Source organism: Notechis scutatus, chromosome 1 (genome assembly GCF_049901735.1).
Source record: "Notechis scutatus isolate UNSWTSFEM ecotype Mainland chromosome 1, rNotScu1.2, whole genome shotgun sequence".
NCBI classification, from domain to species: Eukaryota; Metazoa; Chordata; class Lepidosauria; order Squamata; family Elapidae; genus Notechis; species Notechis scutatus.
In genome coordinates, this window is record NC_142009.1 from 295426180 (window position 1) to 295449985 (window position 23806).

At 36.8% G+C, this 23806-nt stretch overlaps 1 protein-coding gene across 1 annotated transcript in view; it reads right to left on the minus strand.

The window, feature by feature from the left end:
* STON2 (stonin 2) overlaps nucleotides 1-23806 on the minus strand; it is a 90759-nt gene that overhangs the window by 9082 nt on the left and 57871 nt on the right. Inside the window, exons 5-6 of the mRNA XM_026664333.2 lie at nucleotides 6063-7922; nucleotides 66-268 (exon numbers count right to left, since the gene is read on the minus strand). Coding sequence (XP_026520118.2) covers nucleotides 66-268; nucleotides 6063-7922 — 2063 coding nt within the window. The remainder of the gene's footprint in view (nucleotides 1-65; nucleotides 269-6062; nucleotides 7923-23806) is intronic.

Here is a 23806-nt window from a genome sequence, read left to right on the forward strand (position 1 = left end):
GAAGAAAAACAAAAGTGTGGGTGTGGGTGTAGGTGAACGGGTGGTTATCAGTTATTCAACCCTACCTTATAATTGTAATGTGCTGCATAATTCACCCACTTCCTCACATCAGTCTTGCCTTCCACAGAGATGGATCGAACGGCAGCCTTGGATGCTGAACTTGCTGGCATATCAAAGTCTACATCCACATAGCGGACAAAATGAGAAGGCACTTCCCGGTCTGAGCCAAGTTCCAGGTGGCAAAAGAAACAATGAGGATGACCTGCAGCTAAACAGAAAGGAAAGAAAACAGCAACTGAGAACACCAACATGGAATCTTACAAGAAAAAGGATGACAAATACCAAAAAAAAAAAAAGCCACTGGATTATTCAAATGATTATGTTAAAATTCTGAGGTCAGCATTTCTGACATAAAATATGGAGACACTCAACTTATTTTTTAAAATCAAACTTGACAAGACACACAGGCATTAAATAAAGCTTCACTAGAATATTACTAGTATCACATATTCTAATTCTAGAACATGTCTAAACAACTACAGCTCCTATAATCCTTACAATTCATCATCACTGTCAAAATTAGATAACTGAAGGGAGTTGGAAAGCCATACTGCCCACACATTTTAGTATTGCTACACAACTCTTGAAGAGTCCTTCTGGCATTCCTTGCAAATACTGTGCATCACAATGAATCTGGGAAAAAAATACTTGAAAAATTGTCAGCTAATGATGGCTAAAGTCTGGTTGTCTCTTCTTTCATGCAGAATTATCACTTGACATCATATACAACAGTACCATTGTTAAGGCTGATGCATGCTATTAACAGTTCTACATGTTAATTTAGAAAAGAATAATCCAATGCATACAAACATGGTCTTTTAAAATGCTCAATCCCAAGGCAGTAAGGAAAGCCCAGTTTCTTTTAAAATATAGATTGAGGTATGATACACAGAGAAATAAGCACAACTCATAGTTCTTGGCTGATGACCACTGATAATCACTTTGAACCATGTACTGTCTTATGAAAAAGTTAAGAACAAATGCATGATTTAGTTGGGCTGCAAAGCAAATCTTTGGTATACATTTGTGTAAGGTGCAAACAAAAGTTATGATTTATTACAGAAATTGTTCATAAGAAGATATTGAGGTATTTTTTTTAATGAAAAGCTAACATCAAAAAGAGGAAATAAATTTACTTAACTCCCCTCCCTTTTTTTTACTAAATGTATTTGTCAGCTGCTCTTGTTGTGAACTCCAGATGACTAATTTGCTCCCATTCGGAATTGTTTTCTCATGTAATTTTATAAACATATAATTAGGCTGAGAGAATATAAATTCTAAAGCAGGGGTGTCAAACTCAAGGCCCGGGGGCCAGATCCGGCCCACGGGGTGATTAGATCTGGCCCGCAGGGCCACCCTGGAAACGGCGAAAGACTGGCCTGCGGTGCCTCTGCCAGCAAAAACAGAACTTGGGTGGGCTGCACACAGCCCTCTTGAGCTGTTTTCATTGGCAGAGGGTTACTTACAGGAGGCCGTTGCAGCCAAAAATGGAGCTCAGGAGCCTGTTTTCTCTGGCAGAGGGCTCGGGCCACCACAGGCACCCCTGACACAAGTGATGTCGAGCTGACCACACCCACTCTGGGCATGCCCACTCTGGCCCTCCGAGGTAAAATACAATCCTGATACGGCCTTCAATGAAATCGAGTTTGACACCCCTGTTCTAAAACAACATTGTGATACATTGGATTAAACAGCAAATACTGTTATGGAACATGGTTGGTCAAACTTTTGTCCTAAATACCTGAATCTAAGTGTGCCTTCTTGCAATGTCACAAAAATCACCAATGGCAGGAACCTCAGTAATACTAAAACTAGTAACTTTCTGCTTAAATATGTGAATTCTGTACTTGTCTCTTATTCAAATCTTGCCAAATGATCTTGTACAGCCATGATCTGAGCCCCAATCTCTCTCTCTGTGATATAGGAATAATCCCATGTTATTCCTATGTGAAGAGTTTTCAGCTTTGGCCTGATTGCTGTTACACATACTAGAGACAAAAATGGTACAGATGCCATACATCAAGATCACCTTTTGAGTATTCTCATGGCTATAAATCATGTTTATATTTTTTGCCTTTCATGTAAGACAGAGGCGCATGGGGCACCTGGTGCAACCTGTGCTACTACTTGCATGAGTGGCAGGGAATTGTATGTGTGTGTGTGTGTGGTGGGGTTACTGTGTGCATGCGTGCCAGCCTGCTGCTCACACAAACCAGTTCCCCTCTTGGCCCCTAGCCGGGCCACCAAGCTGCAAAGGTTGGGGACCGCTGATGTAAGGTACCAATGAAATGATGCATACTACCAAGCTGAAATTAACTATGATAGCTAATGCATATATGTACATGGAAGATTTCTTTTTTTTCTTTGACATTGTGGTATTTCTTAGTATAAATTATGTAGATGTTTGCTTAAAATATGGAAGGGGAGTAGTATCCTTTTCTAATATCAAAAGTTCTGTGTCAGCAATCAGTTTAGATTCCTGGCATGAACTGTCAATCTGTTCAGAAGTTTTCTGGATAGAAAGAGACATATGAGAGTGTCAAAAGAGAAGAGAGAATAAAGGACAAAGGGGCTGATAGAATGGGAAAATGATGAATCCTAGTTGTCTTTGGCTTTTGACCTGCTCACAACTTGCTTCAGCCAACAGATGAGTGATATGCAGTGTCAGATTATCCTGAATGCCATTCAATAACAATAAGTTTGTTAATTTCTACTTTAGAAGCAGAATCAGGGTATTATTATTTTTTTGATAGCTTAAAAGACGTTGCCAGAGTCTCACCATCATCTAGAGGAGGAGTGAAGAATGTCTGGGAAGCAAAGATCATCCAGTCTTCTGGAGGACACTAGCAATATGGAATCAAAATTGTTCACTATGTTTGCGGCATTATTTGGGGGAAGTTGCCTAATTTAAGAGTGTCTTTTTCTGTCTTTCTCTGCAACTGGGATTGAAAACTGCAACAAAAATCATGGTTTGCTTATCTATGAATTACTGAATAGGCTACAATTGTCTTGAACATCAAAACACATGTATCATAAATCACAGTTACAAGCCATTCTGGCTAAGTTCAAGCAATACCCAAAAGCCTCAAACCAAAGATAGTGGAAGTCAGTGTGACACAAAAACAAAGCCTGCTTGCTGGTTGTGTGCATGTGCATGTGTATAATCTATACAACACTTTGCAAGGGATTTATTTTAAAACTTCAGCAATTTTCACACAGTACACATTGAGAAAGGGATGTTTGATTAAATGTTGATTTTCTACAGTGTACAGTCCCAAAGCTGTACTCTATTCTTATTCAATATGTGCTGGCCTGTTTTCAGGCTAGCAGCAAAACATTCCATGAATCAATATTTTCTCAACATTCTTTATTCTGCCTGATGCTGTCTAACTAAAAACATCCTTTTGTACTGAAGCAATGAATCATACACAGTTGGGACAGAGATTTCTCACAGCCTATAAACAAGGCCCGTTATTTATCAGCCAGCATCAACAACTTGTTTATGGAGAAGCACACATCAGAACTTATCAAGCTGCTGTTGGAACAATACTGCAAAGAGCAATACTTTTCAGAGGAATTCAGCTTATCTGTTTTGATCTTACAACTTCAAACTGACCCAACGTAACTTTTTTAAAAAAGTTCAGAGTTATGACATCATAACAGCTGTTTCTCAAACACAACAAAAGACAGCTGCGCACTTGCCTTGTGTCCAGAATGGACAATAGTTATTTCTGTGCATCACAAAATCAGTTTACCAAGGCCCAAGTGAGAAGTAAAATGTAATTATGCCAAGGTCATATGAACATCCATTGATTACAATGGCCCAATCATTTATATGCAACAGTTCTACAGTGTTCATGCAAAGGATAATGTTGGTTTCATACTACAATGTTCATGCAAAAGATAATGTTGGTTTCATACTTTCATTGGTTCATTGATTTTATTTGTTTAGAATCATATGGGAATCCAGTCTGTAAGTTGGTGGAGTTACCCAGCCTCTGGACTGAAATAATTAATATTACAAATATGTAAGCAAGTAATTTAAAAAATACTTTTAATTTTTATTTTTTATTTTTGTTAAGACTTTGAATTATATAAAAAGTACAAAGATACGTGACTGGATTCAAAACATTTCTGGAATCAGGAGAGATCTCCATGTAGAATAGAGGAGCTCAAATTCTATGACCAATCCTTTTCAATTTCTGAGATCTTAACTAGATGCATTTCTAAAACTTTCAATTCCATGAAATACTTTTTAGCACTTCCAGTAATGTTTTGACAAACTTCCTCAAAATATATCAATTCTGGAACAAATTCTGGAACATTTTGTCTTCCTTTTTTATACCACTCCTCTATTACCTGATAATCTCTGCTGCTATTCATTTGATTATCCCTGACTTTATTTCATATGTGTTTCTTGTCTGACGCAAACAGGAATGCTTTTCAGTATGAGAAAAATCATTCTGTTAATGGTTTTTAATCTGTTAATTAGAGCTAACTGTGATTCAGTGTCAACAATGGGCTAGAACTACTGTGCTGTAGAGATATTTCAATTTATTTACTTATTAAATTTCTATGACACTCATCTCCCCTACAAGATGATTCTGGGTGGTTTATAAATTAATAATATAATTTATTTAATAAATTTCCTATTCACTGTCCAATTTTACAAAAGATGGTCATGGGGTTTCAGTTGAAAAACATACTAAAGCTTCAATTGCTTGAGACAAGCAGTCTTATCTTTTTGTATGTTACAGCAACAAAGCTGATGGAACAGAAAGGAACTGACTCTGCTCTCAATAGAGCCTTGCTTGTAACATGCCAGGAGATCAGGCATGTCCAGACAAGATGGTGCTGTACTGTAGTCAGGCAGTTATCAGCATTCTCTGAAATTCCTCTCATGAAGCCAAACTGCTGAGGAAAGATGTGGTAGTTGTTCCCAACATTAGAGAAGAGTTAAAACTAATTTAAAAATTCTGTTAGTACTAAAATTCCAGGAGTTCTGTTCCTCAGTTTCAGCTGAGAACAGAGTATATTAGGTAAAATTTTAGGTGAAAAATGATTTCCTAAAGATTCAGAACAAAAGAACAACTCTGAAATCTCACGCATGCTGAGCTACTTTACATGTGAGAAAGGTTGGCTGGTGCCTTTCACTGAAGTTTCAATTCAGAAAGTACTGGTTTTCCTGGCAGATTATCAATTACATCTTCAGAAGGCTCAATGTGTTACAGCTTCTCATTTATTTTTTTTTACAGCTAATAAGTCGTGTGAGATTTGCCACAAGAAATAAAATTCTGAAGGAGGCCTGCTTAGTGATTGAAACTAAATAAGGGAAAAGTTTCATATTAGACAAAATAAAAATAGTTAGCAGCCTGAAAAATATTGCATCAATACATTACCAGGTCCTTTGTTATCTTTCTCCTGATATTATCCTTGTGGAAGTTGAAAACTATTTGGCTGTTGGACAAGGAGTCTACTATATGATCAAATGCTTGATGATATAGCCACTTTATGAGTTGCAATGAGGGGTTACTTACACCCTCTCTCCACCCCAAAGCATATTTTTTGAAAGAAAGTTGAGGTACTACCGTGTTTCCTCAAAAATAAGACCAGGTCTTATATTTTAATTTTTGCTCCAAAAGATGCATTAGGGCTTATTTTCCAGTTAGGTCTCATTTTTTAGGGAAATACGGTACTAAATGTGTCATAAATCTGGCTGACAATCTTAACTGGGGATTATTTGGGAGTGTAGGGCTTATATTACAAGCATCTTAAAATGCTAAGGCTTATTTTCCAGTTGGGTCTTATTTTTGGAGAAACACCATATACAGATGATGAAATTATTGTTGTAGTTGTTGTTACTGCTACATAGTCATACTTTCAGAAAATGGAACAACTTCCATTTCACACAAGAACTGATTTGAATTTTTGAATACGATACCGAGAAACTATACTAACATGCCTTTCTTACAAGCTAATCTAATTCATGCCACAGTACCCACCAGAATTTTTATCAGGCAGGCGATTTATCCTCCACACAATGGAATTGAAAGCATGCTCGTATTTGGCAGTTCCTAGTGTTACTCTCATTGCTGGCTCGGAGCCAGACACGCTGGTAGATCCAAAGCTAGCAGTTTTGTTCACCTTTGCTTTCAAGGACTTCTCCCCAAGGACACTATCTCTCCGGAAGTTTTTCACCCACTTATGCGGCACAGGATAACGAATCATCACATTTTCACAGGGGACTTGACTTAGAGGATCTCTGTTGGATGAGAATCCTGGTGACATCATCAGCCAGCTCTGAAGCTCCACCTCAGCACCATTGACACTAGCCGTAACCCTTAAAGTAAAAGGCATGGTCTTCTCAGAAAAGACACTCCTAAAGCGCATCAGTTCAAATCGGCAAGCATCCAAAGGGTTAAACATAATGACACGAGCACTGGCAAATGCCTCTTCATCCACACATGAATGGAAATGGCAATCATTCAATTGAATCCACTTGGTAGTGGTGGTAGGCATGATGTCCTGCCGCAAAACAATTTCATTCCCTTTAATAAGAATGTCATTGAGGCCCAGTCTACACTCTGCCAGTCCAGAAAGAAAGCTGAGCACATGTACTCGTGTCAATACATTATGCTGCAAGATCCTGTTGTCTCCTTTGGCCAAAATTCCATAGAATTCATCCTTTACATCAACAGTGATTTCTTGCTCTTGGTAATTAAGTCCTACTGTACTTAAATCTGTTGAGGAAGCAGGCAAATCCATCAATGAATCCTGAACAGCTCTGATAAAGCTAAGAAAATCATTATAATTGGTGGTGCCTAGCTTAATAACCTGTTCCTTTTCTGCTATGTGAGAAACAGCTGGCTTTGGTTGGTATTTCTTTTTTTCTTTGTAAGTAATACGGTCTATTCTTACACTGTGTATCCTTCCATTTTCATCATAATTTTGAAGCTTGGGCTCTGAAACCTCATGATTTATTTCAAGCTTGAATTCCTTAAAAGGCTTTTCCAGTCCCTTTTCATAGAAGAGCTGCACATATCTTCTGTCTTTCAGTTTGACATATATTGGACCCCAGTGTCTAGAAGACATTATATTCTTCTTTTCTGGTATCCTCAGCATCATTGGCCAGCCATCTTTTTGCTGAGGTGGCCCCAAAGTGGACAAGGTATTATAGAGCTCAGTGGAGATTGTAGGGTCATCGTCTGGCAGACTGAGGATGTTCAGCTGATCTGGATCACCAATATGAAGCTGCTTGAGTTGCTCAATAGCATCTCTATGTCTGAGGTGTGTACTTGGCTCATTGAAGCTAATGGAATCAGATTCCTGATGAAGGATAAGAAGAGAATCTCTCTGTTTTTTACTAGAGTTTCCAGATAGAGAATTGCCTTGGATATGTCTATCCCTTTCCTCAAAGAAAGAACTGAATGGATTGATAGGAGAAGGTTGAACATCTTTTAGTGATACATCTAGGAAAGGATTAGTAGCACTCCAGGGCGGTGTTCCACCAGCTGATGGCACCAAGGTGATGGAAGAAAGATCTAGCTTCTGAACTTTAGAAAAATCACTCAAGGTGCTCTTGGGGCGTTCCCTTTTTTTAAAGGATAAAGGGGTGCTAGCGTTCACATCTATGACCTGCGTGGTTGCTGTTGTTCCTTCTGATAATGGTGACGATTCTTCTTTCACAGGAGATGTAGTTATTGGAGAAGTGGAATTAACTTCATTGTCATCAAAAGTCACCCAGCTGGGGAAACGGGCTGTGGTTGCACTTTCATCATGGCCATTAATGGATGTGTTGTTTAGCTGCCAGATGCTGGCCTCCATACCTAGCTCCTCATCTTCAAGAAGAGATGAAGAATTGTCTGACAGAAGGAAAAAAGAATATCATTACTACACAATGACTAAGATATTTTTATTATACACATATTGATTACATAGTAATGAAGGAATGAAGATATTCCAGTAGGCTCATAAGGTTTTGTGGGAGGAACAGGTTATATTAATGGTCCCTTTTATCTCATTTATATAGAAGCCATTAATAAAATCTTAGCAGAAATAAAACTACCCTTCTCAAAATCACTTTTCTTGTATTGTTTAAATATCTTTAAGTAAACTTGTAGAATCTATAAATATCTATTAAATAACTAGCAGATATTATATTTCTTTTACAGAAAATAAGAGCAGACAGTTTTAAGGATGACCATTGTATAAGGTCTTTTCTCCTCGTGAGGTGTCCTAGCTCTTATGTATGTTTAAAATAGATCAGATATTTTATTAAAGATAACATTTCATGTCATCACATCTGTATGAGTGCACATTTATTGCAATGTCAAAAACCAGTTTTAGGATGGAAATATAGATGGGTAGTGGAAAAACAGACTCCTGTCTCTTATAAAGACAACGTAAAAGCTAGAGAATCTAAGCCACAGGACATTCTGAAAACAGAAAGACTCTAGTTTATACACCTGATAAAGTGAGTTCCAGTCACAAACACTTATGCCTTTTAATAAGCTATTTTTTTTTAGTCAGAAAAGATATTATCAGACTGCTATTACAGAGAAATGGTGTAGATTTTTTTTCTTCACTATGACAGCCTGAAGTGCAAAATGTTCTGCCTGCAGTGAGTAACATCCTTTTATGTGTTACTGTTCTTTTGCACTTACATCCAGCCTTTCTCTAAGAGCTCAAGGCTACCTCCAGGAACGGCAGCATTGATTGCCGAGGAACAATAGCAGAAAACTATTCTGTTCTAGAATAGTTTCCTAGAATAGTTTCCTAGAACTATTCTGTTCTAGAAGGGTTTCCTATAGAAGAGGGATATGGGAAACAGGATGATGTATTAAATAGATCCTCTGCCTTGCTGCAGGTAAGATTCTTTTTATATTTCTAGACAAATTCTACTTTTCCATCTGCTTCTGTTAAAGAGATAGATGCATATATTTTGATATATAAATGTATACCAAAATAACAATTCCTGTAGACATAATCGTTAGATCTTATCACCACAGAATATGTAGGACTGGAGTGAAGTTTACTGATCAACAACAACAAATGGTAGAGCATAAAGTAGTAAAGCATTTTATTCTTTGTATATAAATACTTGACTGAAATCAAGAAACCATGTGAAAGGCTGAACAGGTATGAGCATTTGCCTTTAGCATATCCTCAAATCTAAAATCTCTGATCCTACAAAACCACTGGAATGGCTTGCCTCCAGAAATTATGAGTGCTTCATCACTGGAGGCTTTTAAGAAGAGACTGGATAGCTATCTGTCTGAAATGGTATAGGTAGTGGTGGCAAACCTTTTCGGCACTGAGTGCTGAAACAGGAGTGCGCGTGCACCGGAAACTGGAAGAGCAGCTTTTTGGCTCACTGTGTGGGAGCGCCACAAACTGAAGCTGGTTTTCCAGTTTCTAACATGCATGCATGCACGAAGACCACCTGCTCTTCCGGTTTCTGGCGCTCCCGCATGCGCAAAGACCAGCTGGCCAGCACGCATACATGCATCGGAACCCGGAAGAGCAACAGGTCATGGCTGGCATGCCTGGAGAGATGTCTTTCCGTGCCACTTCCAGCATGTGTGCCATAGGTTTGCCATGAAGGGTAAAGGGTGTCCTACTTGAGCAGGGGGTTGGAGTAGAAGACCTCCAAGGCCCCCTCCAACTCTGTTCTCTATGTTCTAAATTAGTCTAAATATACAGGTTGTACTCTCTCAAAAACAACATTCATGGTACCATGAAGGTGAACGATTTTTATCTTGATCTCAATACTTCATGAAATATTTTAACACTGGATTTCCCAGAGTATATGATAGCAAGTTCTTCTTTACTGCAAACTCCTTAATTTAAGAACTGGATTATTGATCAACAGTGTAGCTATAATACTGAATATCTACCATTCTCTGAAGGGTAGCCAGAAAATAATTCTAAATAAAATAAACAAAAAAAGCAAAGAAAAACTACCGTAGTAGCTGCATGAGAATTTTGAACCATGTGGTCTTCAGAACCATGAATTTTGTTAAATAAAAATGATTTAATAGAGTGACCAGAAGATGGTGCCATAAAACTAAACTGTATTAAAAAATTATTGGCTTTCTGATTAAAATAGTTTAATATTAATTGTTAATATTACTTAACATGTCTTTAATATTAAAATTCAATATATTTACTGCATGAACATTTTTTTTGCCAGAGAAAAGGTCATTTATATGGTCAAATATTGCCACGTATAATAACCAGGCCATTACAAAGCTTTCCATGTTATATATGCTATTAAAAATTATTTATTTATTTATTTTATTTATTTGATTTGTTAATCGCTTACAAGATAATAGGTATAAGTATAAACATGAGTAAGAATACAGGAAATAGGTACAAATAAATGGGGACAATAGGACAGGGATGATAGGCACGATGGTGCACTTATGCACGCCTCTTACAGACCTCTTAGGAATAGTGGATAGATAAATATGGCAGTGTGTATATGTATTTGCGTAGGTATGTCTCTATTTCTATGTCTATCTCTTTAAAGATCTCTATAATTCCCTAGAGGTGTTGCACAGGAATGTGCATAAGCATATAGCAATAGCAATAGCACTTAGACATATACTGCTTTATAGTGCTTCACAGCCCTCTCTAAGCGGTTTTATAGCGTCAGCATATTGGGTCTTATAAAAGAATGTTAAGTATAGTTTTTATATAATGGCTCTATATTCAAGTTCTTTGTAAGTGTAAGTTTTTCAGACCTGCACAAAGCTCCAATTTTTCCTACTGTCTCATCATTTTGTGTGAACATGAATATGGATTCTTGGATTTCTAAAAAATCTGTGCATTTCAGTTACATATGTACCCATTTCCTGTGGGTTATGATTGGAAAACCTCAACCACTCTCTTTTTGCTTTAGAATGTTATCAGCTATTTAAATCCACATAAAAGAAATATAGTCACTCTTTGTTTAGTAACTATCTCATTTAGTGACCTTTCACATATTTGACAGTAATAAACAGTAATTTAAAAACAATACTTTTCTGACCAATGTGCACATTCCCCACCAAATTTCTTGCACCTGACAACAAAAGCCTTCAGTGTGAAACTGATTAAAGTCTGGTAAGTTTCAGGCAGCTGTGCAGTCATCAGGAGGGTTCTAGTCTAGCAATTAAGGTCACAGAGTTGAGTTTGCTCTGCACTGTAGAGAAAAGCAGTTCAGGTAGAGAGAGCTTCTTTAAGCAATCTCTGTCCTGCAAAGGGATAAAAGAAAAAGGAAAAAAAACTGAGGGAGACTGAATGCAAGAACAGCAACCAATGATATTCGCAATGTCTTTTTCAGTCACATGATCACCTCATGACCATTTTGCTTAGTGACCAAAATATTGGAATGGAATGTAGTCACTAAATGAGGAGAGAATGTATAAACATTTGACTACAGCTTATCCGTAAGACTAAGCCCACCCCAGCTCCGCAAATGGGAAAAATGCTATGAAACATCACCTGATGGCAATGTGACGCGGCGAGTTTGACACCTGTGAAGTAGATAGTTTGAATATTTTTTTATCTTCTTTTGCTATTTTCATTAACTTGCTCTATCAGAAACAAAACTAATTTTCATCTTCCTTAAATTCTCAACTGCACTCAAAGAACTGAAGCTAGCTGCTAACAATGTACCCACACCAGGCAATGATGGGCCTTGTCACAATTTCTTTTTGAATTAAGAATCCTCACTGGTTTAGAATACACTCAGCTTTCACCACTATTTGCTGTGGGAAAGGGATTAGATTAGATTAGATTCAACTTTATTGTCATTGCACATGAACACAGGCAACGAAATACAGTTAGCATCTAACCAGAAGTGCAAAAACAGCAATGAAGTGTATGTATGTGTGTGTATATATACATACATACATACACACACACACACACATACATACATACATACACAGATATACAAAATATATAACTATATATGGATATACAGAATATATATCTATGGAAGGAATATATACAACTATACAGAGTGTTTATGAACATATTGAATATAAGTATAATGCACAAAGAGTTTATACAAGATATATTATGTATTATCAGGGGAAATATCAGTGTGTGTGTGGGGGGTAGATGAGTTGAGGAGTTCAGTAAGGAGACCGCCGTGTGGTAGAAGCTGTTCCTTAGCCTGCTGGTCTTGGACTGCAGGCACCTGAACCTCTTCCCAGATGGAAGAAGGGTAAACAGTTTATGGGCTGGATGGGAGGAGTCCTTAACGATGCTGTGGGCTTTTCGCAGACATCGTTTTCTCTGAATGTTTCTCTGAATGTCCACAATATTACAAATCTGGGACTGGAACAACTAGTAACCAACAACACTAGACTAAACAACTGCCTCGATCTCATCTTCTGCAATAGTTTGAATTTAATTTACGAATACAAACTAAAGAACCCTTTTCAGTAGTGACCACAATATGATTGGCTTTTGTCTCAACATCGTCCACACAAAATCACCACAATGATGTAATCCCCAATTGTAACTTCAAAAAAGGCAACTATGATCTTATAGACAACGATCTCTCATCCCTTGATTGGCAATCTCTATTCACTGGATGCAATACTGTTGAAGACCATTACAACATATTCTTACTAGAAATCAAAAGAGCCTTCAAACTATATGTACCAACAACAACTCCCAAAACAAAATAAAAAAGCAGATTACCCATAACAATAGGAAACTTCAATCCAAAAGAGATCACTCTGGCGGAAAAACAAATCTGGTCACGTTGCCAATTTCAAAAACCGATACAAAAATTTATGCCACCAGATAAAGACCGAATGCATCAATTATCACATTAAACAAGAGGAAAACCTTCTAAGCACCTATTCCACCGTGCTTTTTACAATTTTGTAAACAACAAACTAAAAGACTCAAGGTCCATCCCTCCCATGATAGGACCTGATGGTAAAGACTGCAACGACGACACCATTAAAGCCAACATCTTTACACATTCTTCGGCTCAGTATTTGTAAACAGCAATGGATCATGCCCAGTATTTCTAGCCGTACCACAGATAACAACAATGATCTAATACATATCAATTTCACAGAAGACAATGTTGAAAAAGCACTACGCAATCTAAAACCATCCCTATCTATTGGACCGGATGGAATATGTGCCTACTTCTTAAAAAGCTATCCACTGCCATAGCCAAACCTCTAAGCATAATCTTTGAAAAATCTTTCAGGACCAGCTCCTTGCCTAACCTATGGTCACAAGCCACAGTCATCCCCATCTTCAAAAGGGAGACCCAAGCCTAGTTGAAAATTACAGGCCAATCTCCTTATGCTGCATCACCTGTAAAGTCATGGAATCAATTATTAACCAATCCATCATCCTCCACTTAGAGACAAATAACCTACTCTCCAATAAACAATTTGGTTTCAGAAAAAAACTATCCTGTAATCTGCAACTCTTACACTGCAAAAACATATGGACGACACAACTCGACCAGGGCAAAGCAATAGACGCAATCTACATAGACTTCTGTAAAGCCTTTGATTCAGTGGTACATGACAAACTACTCCTAAAAATAAAATCCTATGGTATCTCTGGACAACTGAATAACTGGATAGAAGCATTCCTGTCAAACAGACAACAAATGGTCAAAATTGGGAGCGTCCTATCAAATCCAGTACCTGTCAATAGTGGTGTCCCCCAAGGCAGTGTTCTAGGACCAACTCTCTTCATACTCTACATAAATGACCTCTGTGATCATATTAAGAGCAACTGAGTTCACTTCGCTGATGATGTAAAGCTGTTCAATACCACAGACAATACTGCTACCCTACAAAAGATCTTGACTATGTATCAGAATGGTCAAACAAATGGCAACTTCAAATCTCAACAAATAAATGCTCTGTCTTACATATTGGCAAAAAAATCAGAAAATAAAATACAAGCTGAATAGTCAAGATCTTGTTGATGACCCTAGCTCTGTAAAGGACCTTGGAATACTCACCTCTAATGATCTAAGTGCTAGAGCCCACTGCAACTACATAGCCAAAAAGGCATTAAGAGTTGTTAACCTAATCCTATGTAGCTTTTTCTCTGGTAATATCACACTACTAACCAGAGCATACAAAACATTTGCTAGACCAATACTCGAATACAGTTCATCAGTCTGGAACCCACATTACGTATCTGATATTAGCACAATTGAGAAAGTCCAGAAATATTTCACAAGAAGAGTTCTCCACTCCTCTACTCGTTATAGAATACCTTATGCCACCAGACTTGAAATTCTAGAACTAGAAAACCTTGAATTACGCCGTCTTCGGTCTGACTTAAACATGGTATATAAAATCATACATTGCAATGTCCTACCTGTCAATGAATACTTCAGCTTCAACCATAACAACACAAGAGCACACAATAGATACAAACTCAAAGTTAACCGCACCAAACTTGATTGCAGGAAATACGACTTCAGCAATAGAGTGGTCAATGTCTGGAATACTCTACCCGACTCTGTAGTTTCTTCCCCAAACCCCAAAAACTTTAACCTTAGACTGTCTACTATTGACCTCACCCCTTTCCTAAGAGGTCTGTAGGGGCGTGCATAAAGCGCACCAACGTGCCTACCGTCCCTGTCCTATTGTTTCTCTTATTCTTTTATTTTTCTTATATGTACCCATTTCATGTATTCACAACTATGTATACACTTATACTTATTATCTTGTAAACAATTGGCAAATCAAATAAATAAATAAATAAATAAACAATGGCAGGAAGTGGGATCCCTATAATGCATTGGGGGGTTTTCACCACCCTCTTTAATGCCTTCTTTTCTTTAATGGTGCAATTTCCATAAAGGGAAAGGGAGCAGTTTTGCTCAAGCTATGTTTCAGGTATTTCTTCTCATTGAGGAACCTCTGACCAATTATCAAAGAAATCAGCATTTGAAAAACACATGTGGGTTGTATTAGAAGATACTTTTTGGTTGACCTACAATGCTGCACAATATCCAGTAGCATTCTCAATATTTCTGAAACTGCGATGTTTAAGTATTTGTGAACTGATTAATTCATTTTACACCGATCAAAAGATTCTTTATGGAGAAAACCTATCTATGTGGTTGTTAAGAGTCAACACCAACATGACAGGAGATAATCAAGTAATCCCTGAAACTCTAAATTAAAAGTTCACATTTGATCTTATATTGTCTTTAATCTTTTATCTACATAATAAGAAGTAAGCGTTACTAAGAGTCAGTTTGGTATAGTAGTTAAAGCATCAGGCTAGAGTCTGGGAGACTGTGAGTTCTAGTTTTACCTTAGGAATGAAGCCAGCTGGGTGACCTGAGGCCAGTCACTCTGCCTCAAACATAGGAAGCAGGCAATGGCAAATCAATATGAAATATTTACAAGAAAAGTACAGGGACTTTTCCAAGTCAGTTGCCACTGACTCGAAGATACACATGCACACAAACACACACAGCACTATTAAATGCAAATCTGCCTGAATGTATCCTGCTTGAATGTACATAAAATTGTGCTGTTAGGGTCTTCAATGATTAAACATAAGCTCTGTGTTTAAAAATAAAAATGAATCTATCATAAATAGAACAGGTTATGAAGATAGTGCCTAGTGCCAACTATCTATGGAGATTCTCAGTCAACCTAGGTCCTAGGACAACTTAGTGTCAAGAATTTCTGTCTAGAGAGGAAAAGCCTGGAAAATACTGAAATACTGATCCACAGGATAAAAATCTGTTGGCCTTATTTATGAAATCTGAGGATGACATTTACTAGCCTCACTAGAGTTGTCCTTTGGAGGGCCCAGGGCCTTCCTTTATACTTCCAATGCAAATATTTTCCTTATATGATTATACTGCTCATCTAGGTAAACAGTTACTATGATTCTACTAAAGAGAATAGCTTAGATTATCTGTTCAAATGCATGTTTCTATACTTTTATGTTTTCCGATAAGAGTTTTCATAATCTTTCTATTTTGGATACAATCTAATCCATAATGTAAGGAAATAAGAAATATTTCTTGTAAAGGTTTCTACTTTTAAAATATAGATACACACCAACTACTTATGCCTATGAACGTGTATAACACCTTCACATTAATATAGGTGACTTTGAACTAACTGAAACACAGAAAGCAAAATATCCCATTCCTGGGAACAAATGCATCTCAATTGCACAAACACTTCAATATAATTATAATAAGCTACAGAATATACAACCAAAACAATATCACAGCTATTGCAGGCTGCGTGGGCAGCAAACTGTTTCAAAGAGGGAGGGGTTGGTGAAGAGCAGAACTGATGAGATTTCATAAGATGAGGAACAAATAGGAAATAAGCTTCCTTCTATCCACATTGTGCTGGATACAGAATAGATTATTTTAACCATGTCTAGAAAACTTCTCCTTTATTATTCACAAAATGACATCTTGAAAATATGTTTGTGTTTGTGTAAGAGACACTTTAGTAGGTTTTAGCCCAGTTCATAGTTGAAGTATATTCTTACACAAATATCTCAGGGATAAGTATTGCTGTTGATTTGCTTGGAATATTTTTATTGGCATTATAACTGTGTTGTTGGTGTTTGTTTGAACCATCATTTGTAGTATTTTAAATATTTACTTGGGGATTTTATAGAAATATAATCTGAAGTTTTGTTAACCTGACATCGTAAATTTTGACTCTAGGGTTTCAGTACTATAATTGATATATTTCCTTACAGTGTAACTATTATTTGGCCAGGAATAGGCTATAGGAATAAAAAGTAGAGGAGTAGCGCTCCCTAAAAACATAGTATGAGTTGAGGAAATTAAGGAGACATTGTCAAATCTCCCCTTATCAAGTCTGAATCAGTATCGGAATCCCATGTAATCTAGTTCTGTCGCAGGGACATCAGTATTATTTTAGAAATTCTGACTAGGAGTAAGACAACAATTCCAAAAACACTAGAGATCTTAAGAGCAGCAACAACCTGAAGAAAACCCTGCTAAATCAAACCAGACTAAAAGCCATCTATTTTCTATGCTGTCAAAGTAGATGCTTCCAGGATACTTCCTCAAGAACCTGAAGGCTCTGAGATTCTACATTTTGGGTCCCAAGTTATTGGTATTGGAGACAAATTGCCTCTGAGCCCAGAAATTGCTAACAACCATAATAACAAATAATCCTTAAATGAATATGCCTACTTCAGAGTATGAGAAGTTGTGGCCTTTTAAGATGTTAAATCTATAGCCATTCTTTAGAGACATGCTGCCAACTATGTTGACTTATTTCATTTACTTATATAATTTAATATCTGCACCCTAATAGAATCTTATCAAAGATAAGCGTGCACAAGAGATTCATTGCATCATATCCACACATGGTTGGAAAAAATGACAAAAAAACACATTGATTTAAAACCAGAGATATTTTCAATGGATATTATACCTGAAATATACAGTAGAGAATTGATATACTTGATTGTGAATGTATTAACAGCGGCTAGAATTGTATTTGCTAAAAACTGGAAAAATGAGAAAATTCCAGTGGAGGAGGAACTTATTAGAAAATAATGGAGTGTGCAGAAATGAGTAAATTGACATTTGAAATTAGAGAGCAAGAAGATAAACAATTTTATAAGATATGGGATTTATTTTCTCAACGGTTAGACAAAAAAACAGGAAATGAAATATTTTATAAGATTATTTAATACAAGTATAATAGAATTGTAGAGAGAAAATAAATTAAGGATATATTATTATTGAATTGATTAATGAATGTTATAATGAAAGCTAAGTTAAAATGATGAATAGCTCGCATAAAATGATGGAATGTTAGTAATAGTCAAATAAATGATTAACAATGACAATAATATATAGATATATATTTGATTGATAATATGAGAATTTATATAAACTAGAGGGGAAAGACTATGGAGATCATGCACAAGAGATTTGTATCAACCAACACTGTATGTAACTGAAAGATGGTTTTATGTTTTGTTTATATATGTTTGTGTAAAAAATTAAAAAAAAATTCTATAAAAACAGAGATTCATTCCATCAGTATATGCTCCATCAGTGTATGACCAGCTAGATATTTCCACAGACCTGGGGGGCAAAAAACATTAAGTGTGCCTCTGCAAACTATTCAGCTGTTTTTATGTCTGGGATCCTTAAAAATCCATTACTGTTAAGACTATTTCTAGAAACAGTTATTTTCCAGGAATGGAATGACAGGAACAAAAGAAAAGCATACAGAAGATGCTATCCATCTTTTATTAAAAGCTCCAAGCAAAAGCAAGTTTAGGCAAGCAGCTTTTTGTATGATACCCTTTCTTGTTCTAATTCTGATAAATAGCATAGTGCATTCACTTTAAACTCTTACCAAGAAAAGCACAAAGAATGAGATTTCCCTCCTCTTTTAACAAGGAAGATATATCAACCTACTTCTGTCTGTCATATTCTAGTTGGTGGAGTAATAAATAGGAAGTTTGGATTCAAGTGGTAAGAAGACGGATGCTATAGATCCACCAGGGACAGAGGAGATACAAAATAATTTTAAGATTACTTCATAACAGAAGAGGATGACTTAGTACATCAGTCTGATGGAACATGAAATTACTATTTTTATCAGTTGTTATATAGTCAATTTCCTGCCCAGTTAAAGGGTAGAGTTTTCCATAAAAAAAATTTATCAGCTCCAAAATGAATGAGAAAAGCGTGTCACATAATACACAATTCTGATAGTAAAACTTTTTTGTGTGCATTCCTTTGAGTTAGTCTTGACTCCTGCTGATTGCCCGGACAAGTAATTTTTGAGAGTGGTGTGCCATTGCCTTCTTCCTAGGGCTTAAAGAGAAGGACTGGCACAAAACCATCCAGTTGGCTTTGAGGCTAAGATTAGAACTCAAGAGTTTACTGGTTTCAAACTTGGTGCTTTAATCACTTCACCAAACTAGCTTGTGAGAGTAAACAGATGACAAAATGACAAGAATTTAAATTTGTTATTATTATTGCAATTATGATTAATGCCTCTTAGCCATATACTTGTATCTGGAATGATGCAGGACCAGACTATAGAATCATGTTGGCATCTTCAGCTGATGAACATTTTTTTTAAAAGGTTGGGCTATGAAATTATAACAATCTTTCTTATAAGGAAGTCAACACATTTAAGTGTCCTCAGTTTGAAGTTTTCTAATCCAAATCCAATTTGACTGTAAGATACAAAAGAAGGAGCCTTGAAATACTTTATAAATAATGTGCCATGCACCTGCATAGCAGAGTAAGGTCTGCTCAATTTTTCCAATCTGGATGTTTATTTGAAATATAGCAATTATTCCTCCCTTCAAAAATCAACTTAAGTGTTTCTTAAACAAAATGGCCTCTTTTTTTGATAATACATGAGTGAAACAGAAGTTTTAATGAAACTTAAAAAGTTTGCTTTGCTATTCTTATTTATTTTTCTTTTTTGGATATTTTAAAATATCCCCTCTCCCTCTTACACACACACACACACACACACACTCCATGTAAAAGAACTAAACTAGATAGATGAGCTTTATTAAATATTGGAGTGCTTTGTTTATTACATACAAGGACTTTAATAACAGGGTATAAATTCTAAAAGCCATAGACCTAATTTTATAACAGTTCAGCAATGAGTCATATCATAAATAAGATGACTGGAAGCTTCTCTTTAATGCATGGGATAAAGCAGGGTTCCCCAAGCTTTCCAGTTTTGCAGACCAGTGGGAATGGGAGAAAGGAGATGGTTCCGCATGAACGGCCAGAAAGCGCACATATGCCTGCCACTCACGCAAATGGAGCATGCATGCACCACTTGCCCAAGCATTGGTTGGGCAAGTGGGGATGCACGTGAGCTCGCCTGCCACTTCCGCAGTCCAGTTGCAACCAGCTCACAGCCCAGGGATCCTCTACCCCTGAGATAAGAGGATCTTCCCAGTAGAATTAACAGATGCAAGAGACTGAGGCCAGAGTCTTTTATGTGCAACCATATAAAATATATCTCTGGCTTTAGTGTTACACAATGTAGACAGTGGCTGGGTTCAGGCATCATATTAATCCATGCTTATTTTATTGTAATTGAATAAATTACAGTGGGCTCATATATATCTCTAAAGCATAAATTGTGATTTATAATCAACTAGATTACAAAATCCGCTAAGCCTAAAAGAACATTTTTGGTGGCTTGGCATGACATATGAATGGACACCTTGAACACAAGAGCCTTACTACATTATTTGTCTATGTTTCTCACACAAGTTACTTAAAATGCTCACCTATAACTTATTTGTTGCATGAAAACACTATTTTTCTCCAGGTTAGTTCTGTAGTTTCAAAGACTGACATTTTCTTCCCCTCAGTACTCAAAATAACAGCATGTTCTTTTAGTGTGGAAAGTGCCTTTTCCCTCCCCAGAGTCTTCAGTAAAATGCAGTTAATGTTGCACAAAGAAGAAATTGCAGATGGTAAGAAAAACTACCTGCACAAGATCTTTTGAGTTAATAAACAGTTATGCTTTTCTCAATCCTGGTTAACCATAATCTTGTGGTAGAGGCAGACAAAGCAATTATATTTAATCTGTAGACAGCAAGCTAGAATTTAAGAAGAGCCATTCAAGTAACACTGAACCAAAAATAAACCATTCTGGCAACCTGAAAGTAAATCTGGCAGAAAATAAGGTCTCTAGTTTCCTTCACCTCTCTCTGACCAGAATGACAGCCTGATGGCACTCCAATTGAGGGATCATGAAGCAACTCATGCTACTTCAATGCAGTCCATATTCCCCTTCTTTGGAAATGGGCGACCCTGGGGATTCCACAAACACACAATCTTTTTGTAGTTACGGAAATCTTTTTCAGGCCAGACATCAAGACTCCAAACAAAAGAAGAAGAAAAAGTGGGTGCAGTTCCCTAAACAAGAACACTATTCATACACTGACCTTCATCTCTGGAGTAAAGAGGACCTTCTTTCTTTTTTCTTTGAGATCACTCAGTGACAGATACTCCTGTCAAGGAGATAAACAAACCTTCATAATAAAGCTTCGAATTCGGACACAACTGCAAACAATTGCAGGAAATTAACAGAAGCCAATATTGCTTTGTTATCTTTCTGATGTCCTTTTTTTTCTGTTTGTTCCCGTTGCGTGTGTGCAGAGATGAACAAAATTCATGGGGTTACCAGGGGTCGCATCACAGAAATCCAGGAAATGGAATTAACAGGAGGCCAGGAGACTGTTTCCTCTCTACAATGTTTTGAACAGAAGGAACTAAAGTCCAGACTAAGCATTGAGGTTGCAATTTTAGAAGAAAGACTAACCAGTAAGACGACACAGTCAACGATGAGCAATGATATGATAATAATACCTACTGGTAATAATTTTGGGATTGCTTTCTACTTCATATCCCCAAAATATTTCTTTTTTGGGGGGAACTATGGAGTCTCTTGTTTCTTATGTTATAAAGCTGGGTTAATTCTGAGTTATAATAACACAAGGCCATTAATTTTATTTGTTTGCAGGTGTTTTTCAGTGATGAAATTCTTTATCTTTACCAGGAAAACTTTTGGTAGTTATTCAAAGTATTAAAATACTACAACTGAATATTCCAATTAATGCATACAAATTAATTGGAATTAATGCATACAAATCTACAGCACAGACAATTCCACGTAACAGTTTATATGAACTGACTCCAAATAGTTCTGGACATTTAAATATCTAATCTTTGTCCTGCTCTAGACTATTTTTAACATTGTGATTGCAACCACTTACTCATAATGGTCTCCTTTCCATAGCTAGTATATCCCATGGTGCTACATTCATGCTGTTAGAATTTCGGACCACACACTTATTTGTCTGTTTGATTTGTAAAACCACCTTATTATCTATGGGACCAGAGGTGGTATTTAGCAGATTCTGACCAGTTCTGGAGAACCGGTAACGGAAATTTTGAGTAGTTCGGAGAACTGGCAAATACCACCTCTGACTGGAGATTTTACAGTATCCTTCCCCTGCCACACCCACGTCACAGAACCGGTAGTAAAAAAAATTGAATCCCACCACTGTATGTGACTCAAGACAGCATATAAAGACAATGCCTTATATGGCAGGCCTTTTAAAAGGACATATAGAACCATCATGATCAAGAGTTAGATGATGTATGAGATTTTTATAGGTTTATGCTGCCTGAAATGATGGCTTGCACCATACATTTCTCCATGAAAATAATCATTATATCTTCTTATGAGTGATCTTTACACATCAGTCTGTATTATGATTTCATTTTAATCACTTATTTGTTATGGCTGCACAACATCTCAGTAGCTGTGTCATCTGGGGAAAAGATGTGGCTACTTTAAAGGGTTGCAGACAGATACCCACATGCTATAAAGTACTCTTTGGGGAACTGAATCTACTCTATTAAATGCTATTTTTAAGAATATGCATTCTGTCAAGACTGATTCGCACTTTCACCTACATTTTTCCTTCGCTCACAGCTTGACAATAACAGGGAGGGGGTGGATGGAATGCAAGGGTAGGAGAGGGTATTCAAGCATCCGTTGGCACGGTGAGACATTGTTGGCATCTCAAGGACACACTGAGCAGATGTCCAGGCATGACTGGCTGTTTCCCATAACAAAATGAACAGGAGTGATTGATGGACGTTTTGGACTGTGGGTGGAAAAGGGGGAAATAACTATGCTTGCTTTTGCACAGGAAACCCAGAGCTGGTTTCGCTTCTTCTATGCAAATGTGGTTAATTCAGTAAAGTTTTATATTCTTGGTAAAATAATATCCCAGGAGTTCCTTTTTCTGGATTCACCAACTGGATAGTTGATTCATTCTTCCACAGATGTTCAGAGAAATCTACTATTGACCTCACTCCTTTCCTAAGAGGTCTATAGGGGGCGTGCATAAGCGCACCAATGTGCCTACCGTCCCTGTCCTATTGTTTCTTTTATTTTTCTTATATGTATCCATTTCATGTATTCATAACTATGTTTATTCTTATACCTATTATCTTGTAAGCAATTGACAAATAAAATAAAATAAAAATAAATAAACTTTAAAAAGACCATAACAACAGAAATTTAAAAACAAAATAGACAGTAGTAAAATGTCTTCTGATAAGGTCAATTCAGAGTAACAATATGTAATCAATAAAGAGGTTTGATATGATAGGGAATTCAATAACCATGCAGTCAGGATCCTCACCCTATTAGCCAATCTACCTTCCTAATTAGCCAATCTACCTTCCAAATTAGCTATCACCAATTTACCTTCCTAATTAGCTACAAATTTACCTTCCTAAGAAGGTAAATGCAGAAAGCAACTCTTTAAAACAGATATTTTGGCTAAGGTAGCCTTTACTGGGCTGCAAATGATGACTTGAGCAATCATCTTAACTTAAACTGCCATATAACCTTAAAAAATATTTATCCAAAGAAGATTCCATTCCAGGTAATATACGTTAAGAATGTTATTTCATCACACCTAAATCTGACCCCTCCATCCCACAGTTTTGCTTTAACTTTTTTATATTCACAAAGGATATGCTTAACTGAAAAACCACAGATAATACAGAAGAAGAAAAAGAACCCTCAACCTGTTGCTATAGCAGCAAAGCAAACAGAAATCTATGGCAGAGTCTGCTGTTTGTTCTATGAGCCAATCAATTCAAAATCTCTGTCCAACACAAGGTGTCGCTTAATGAAGTACAATT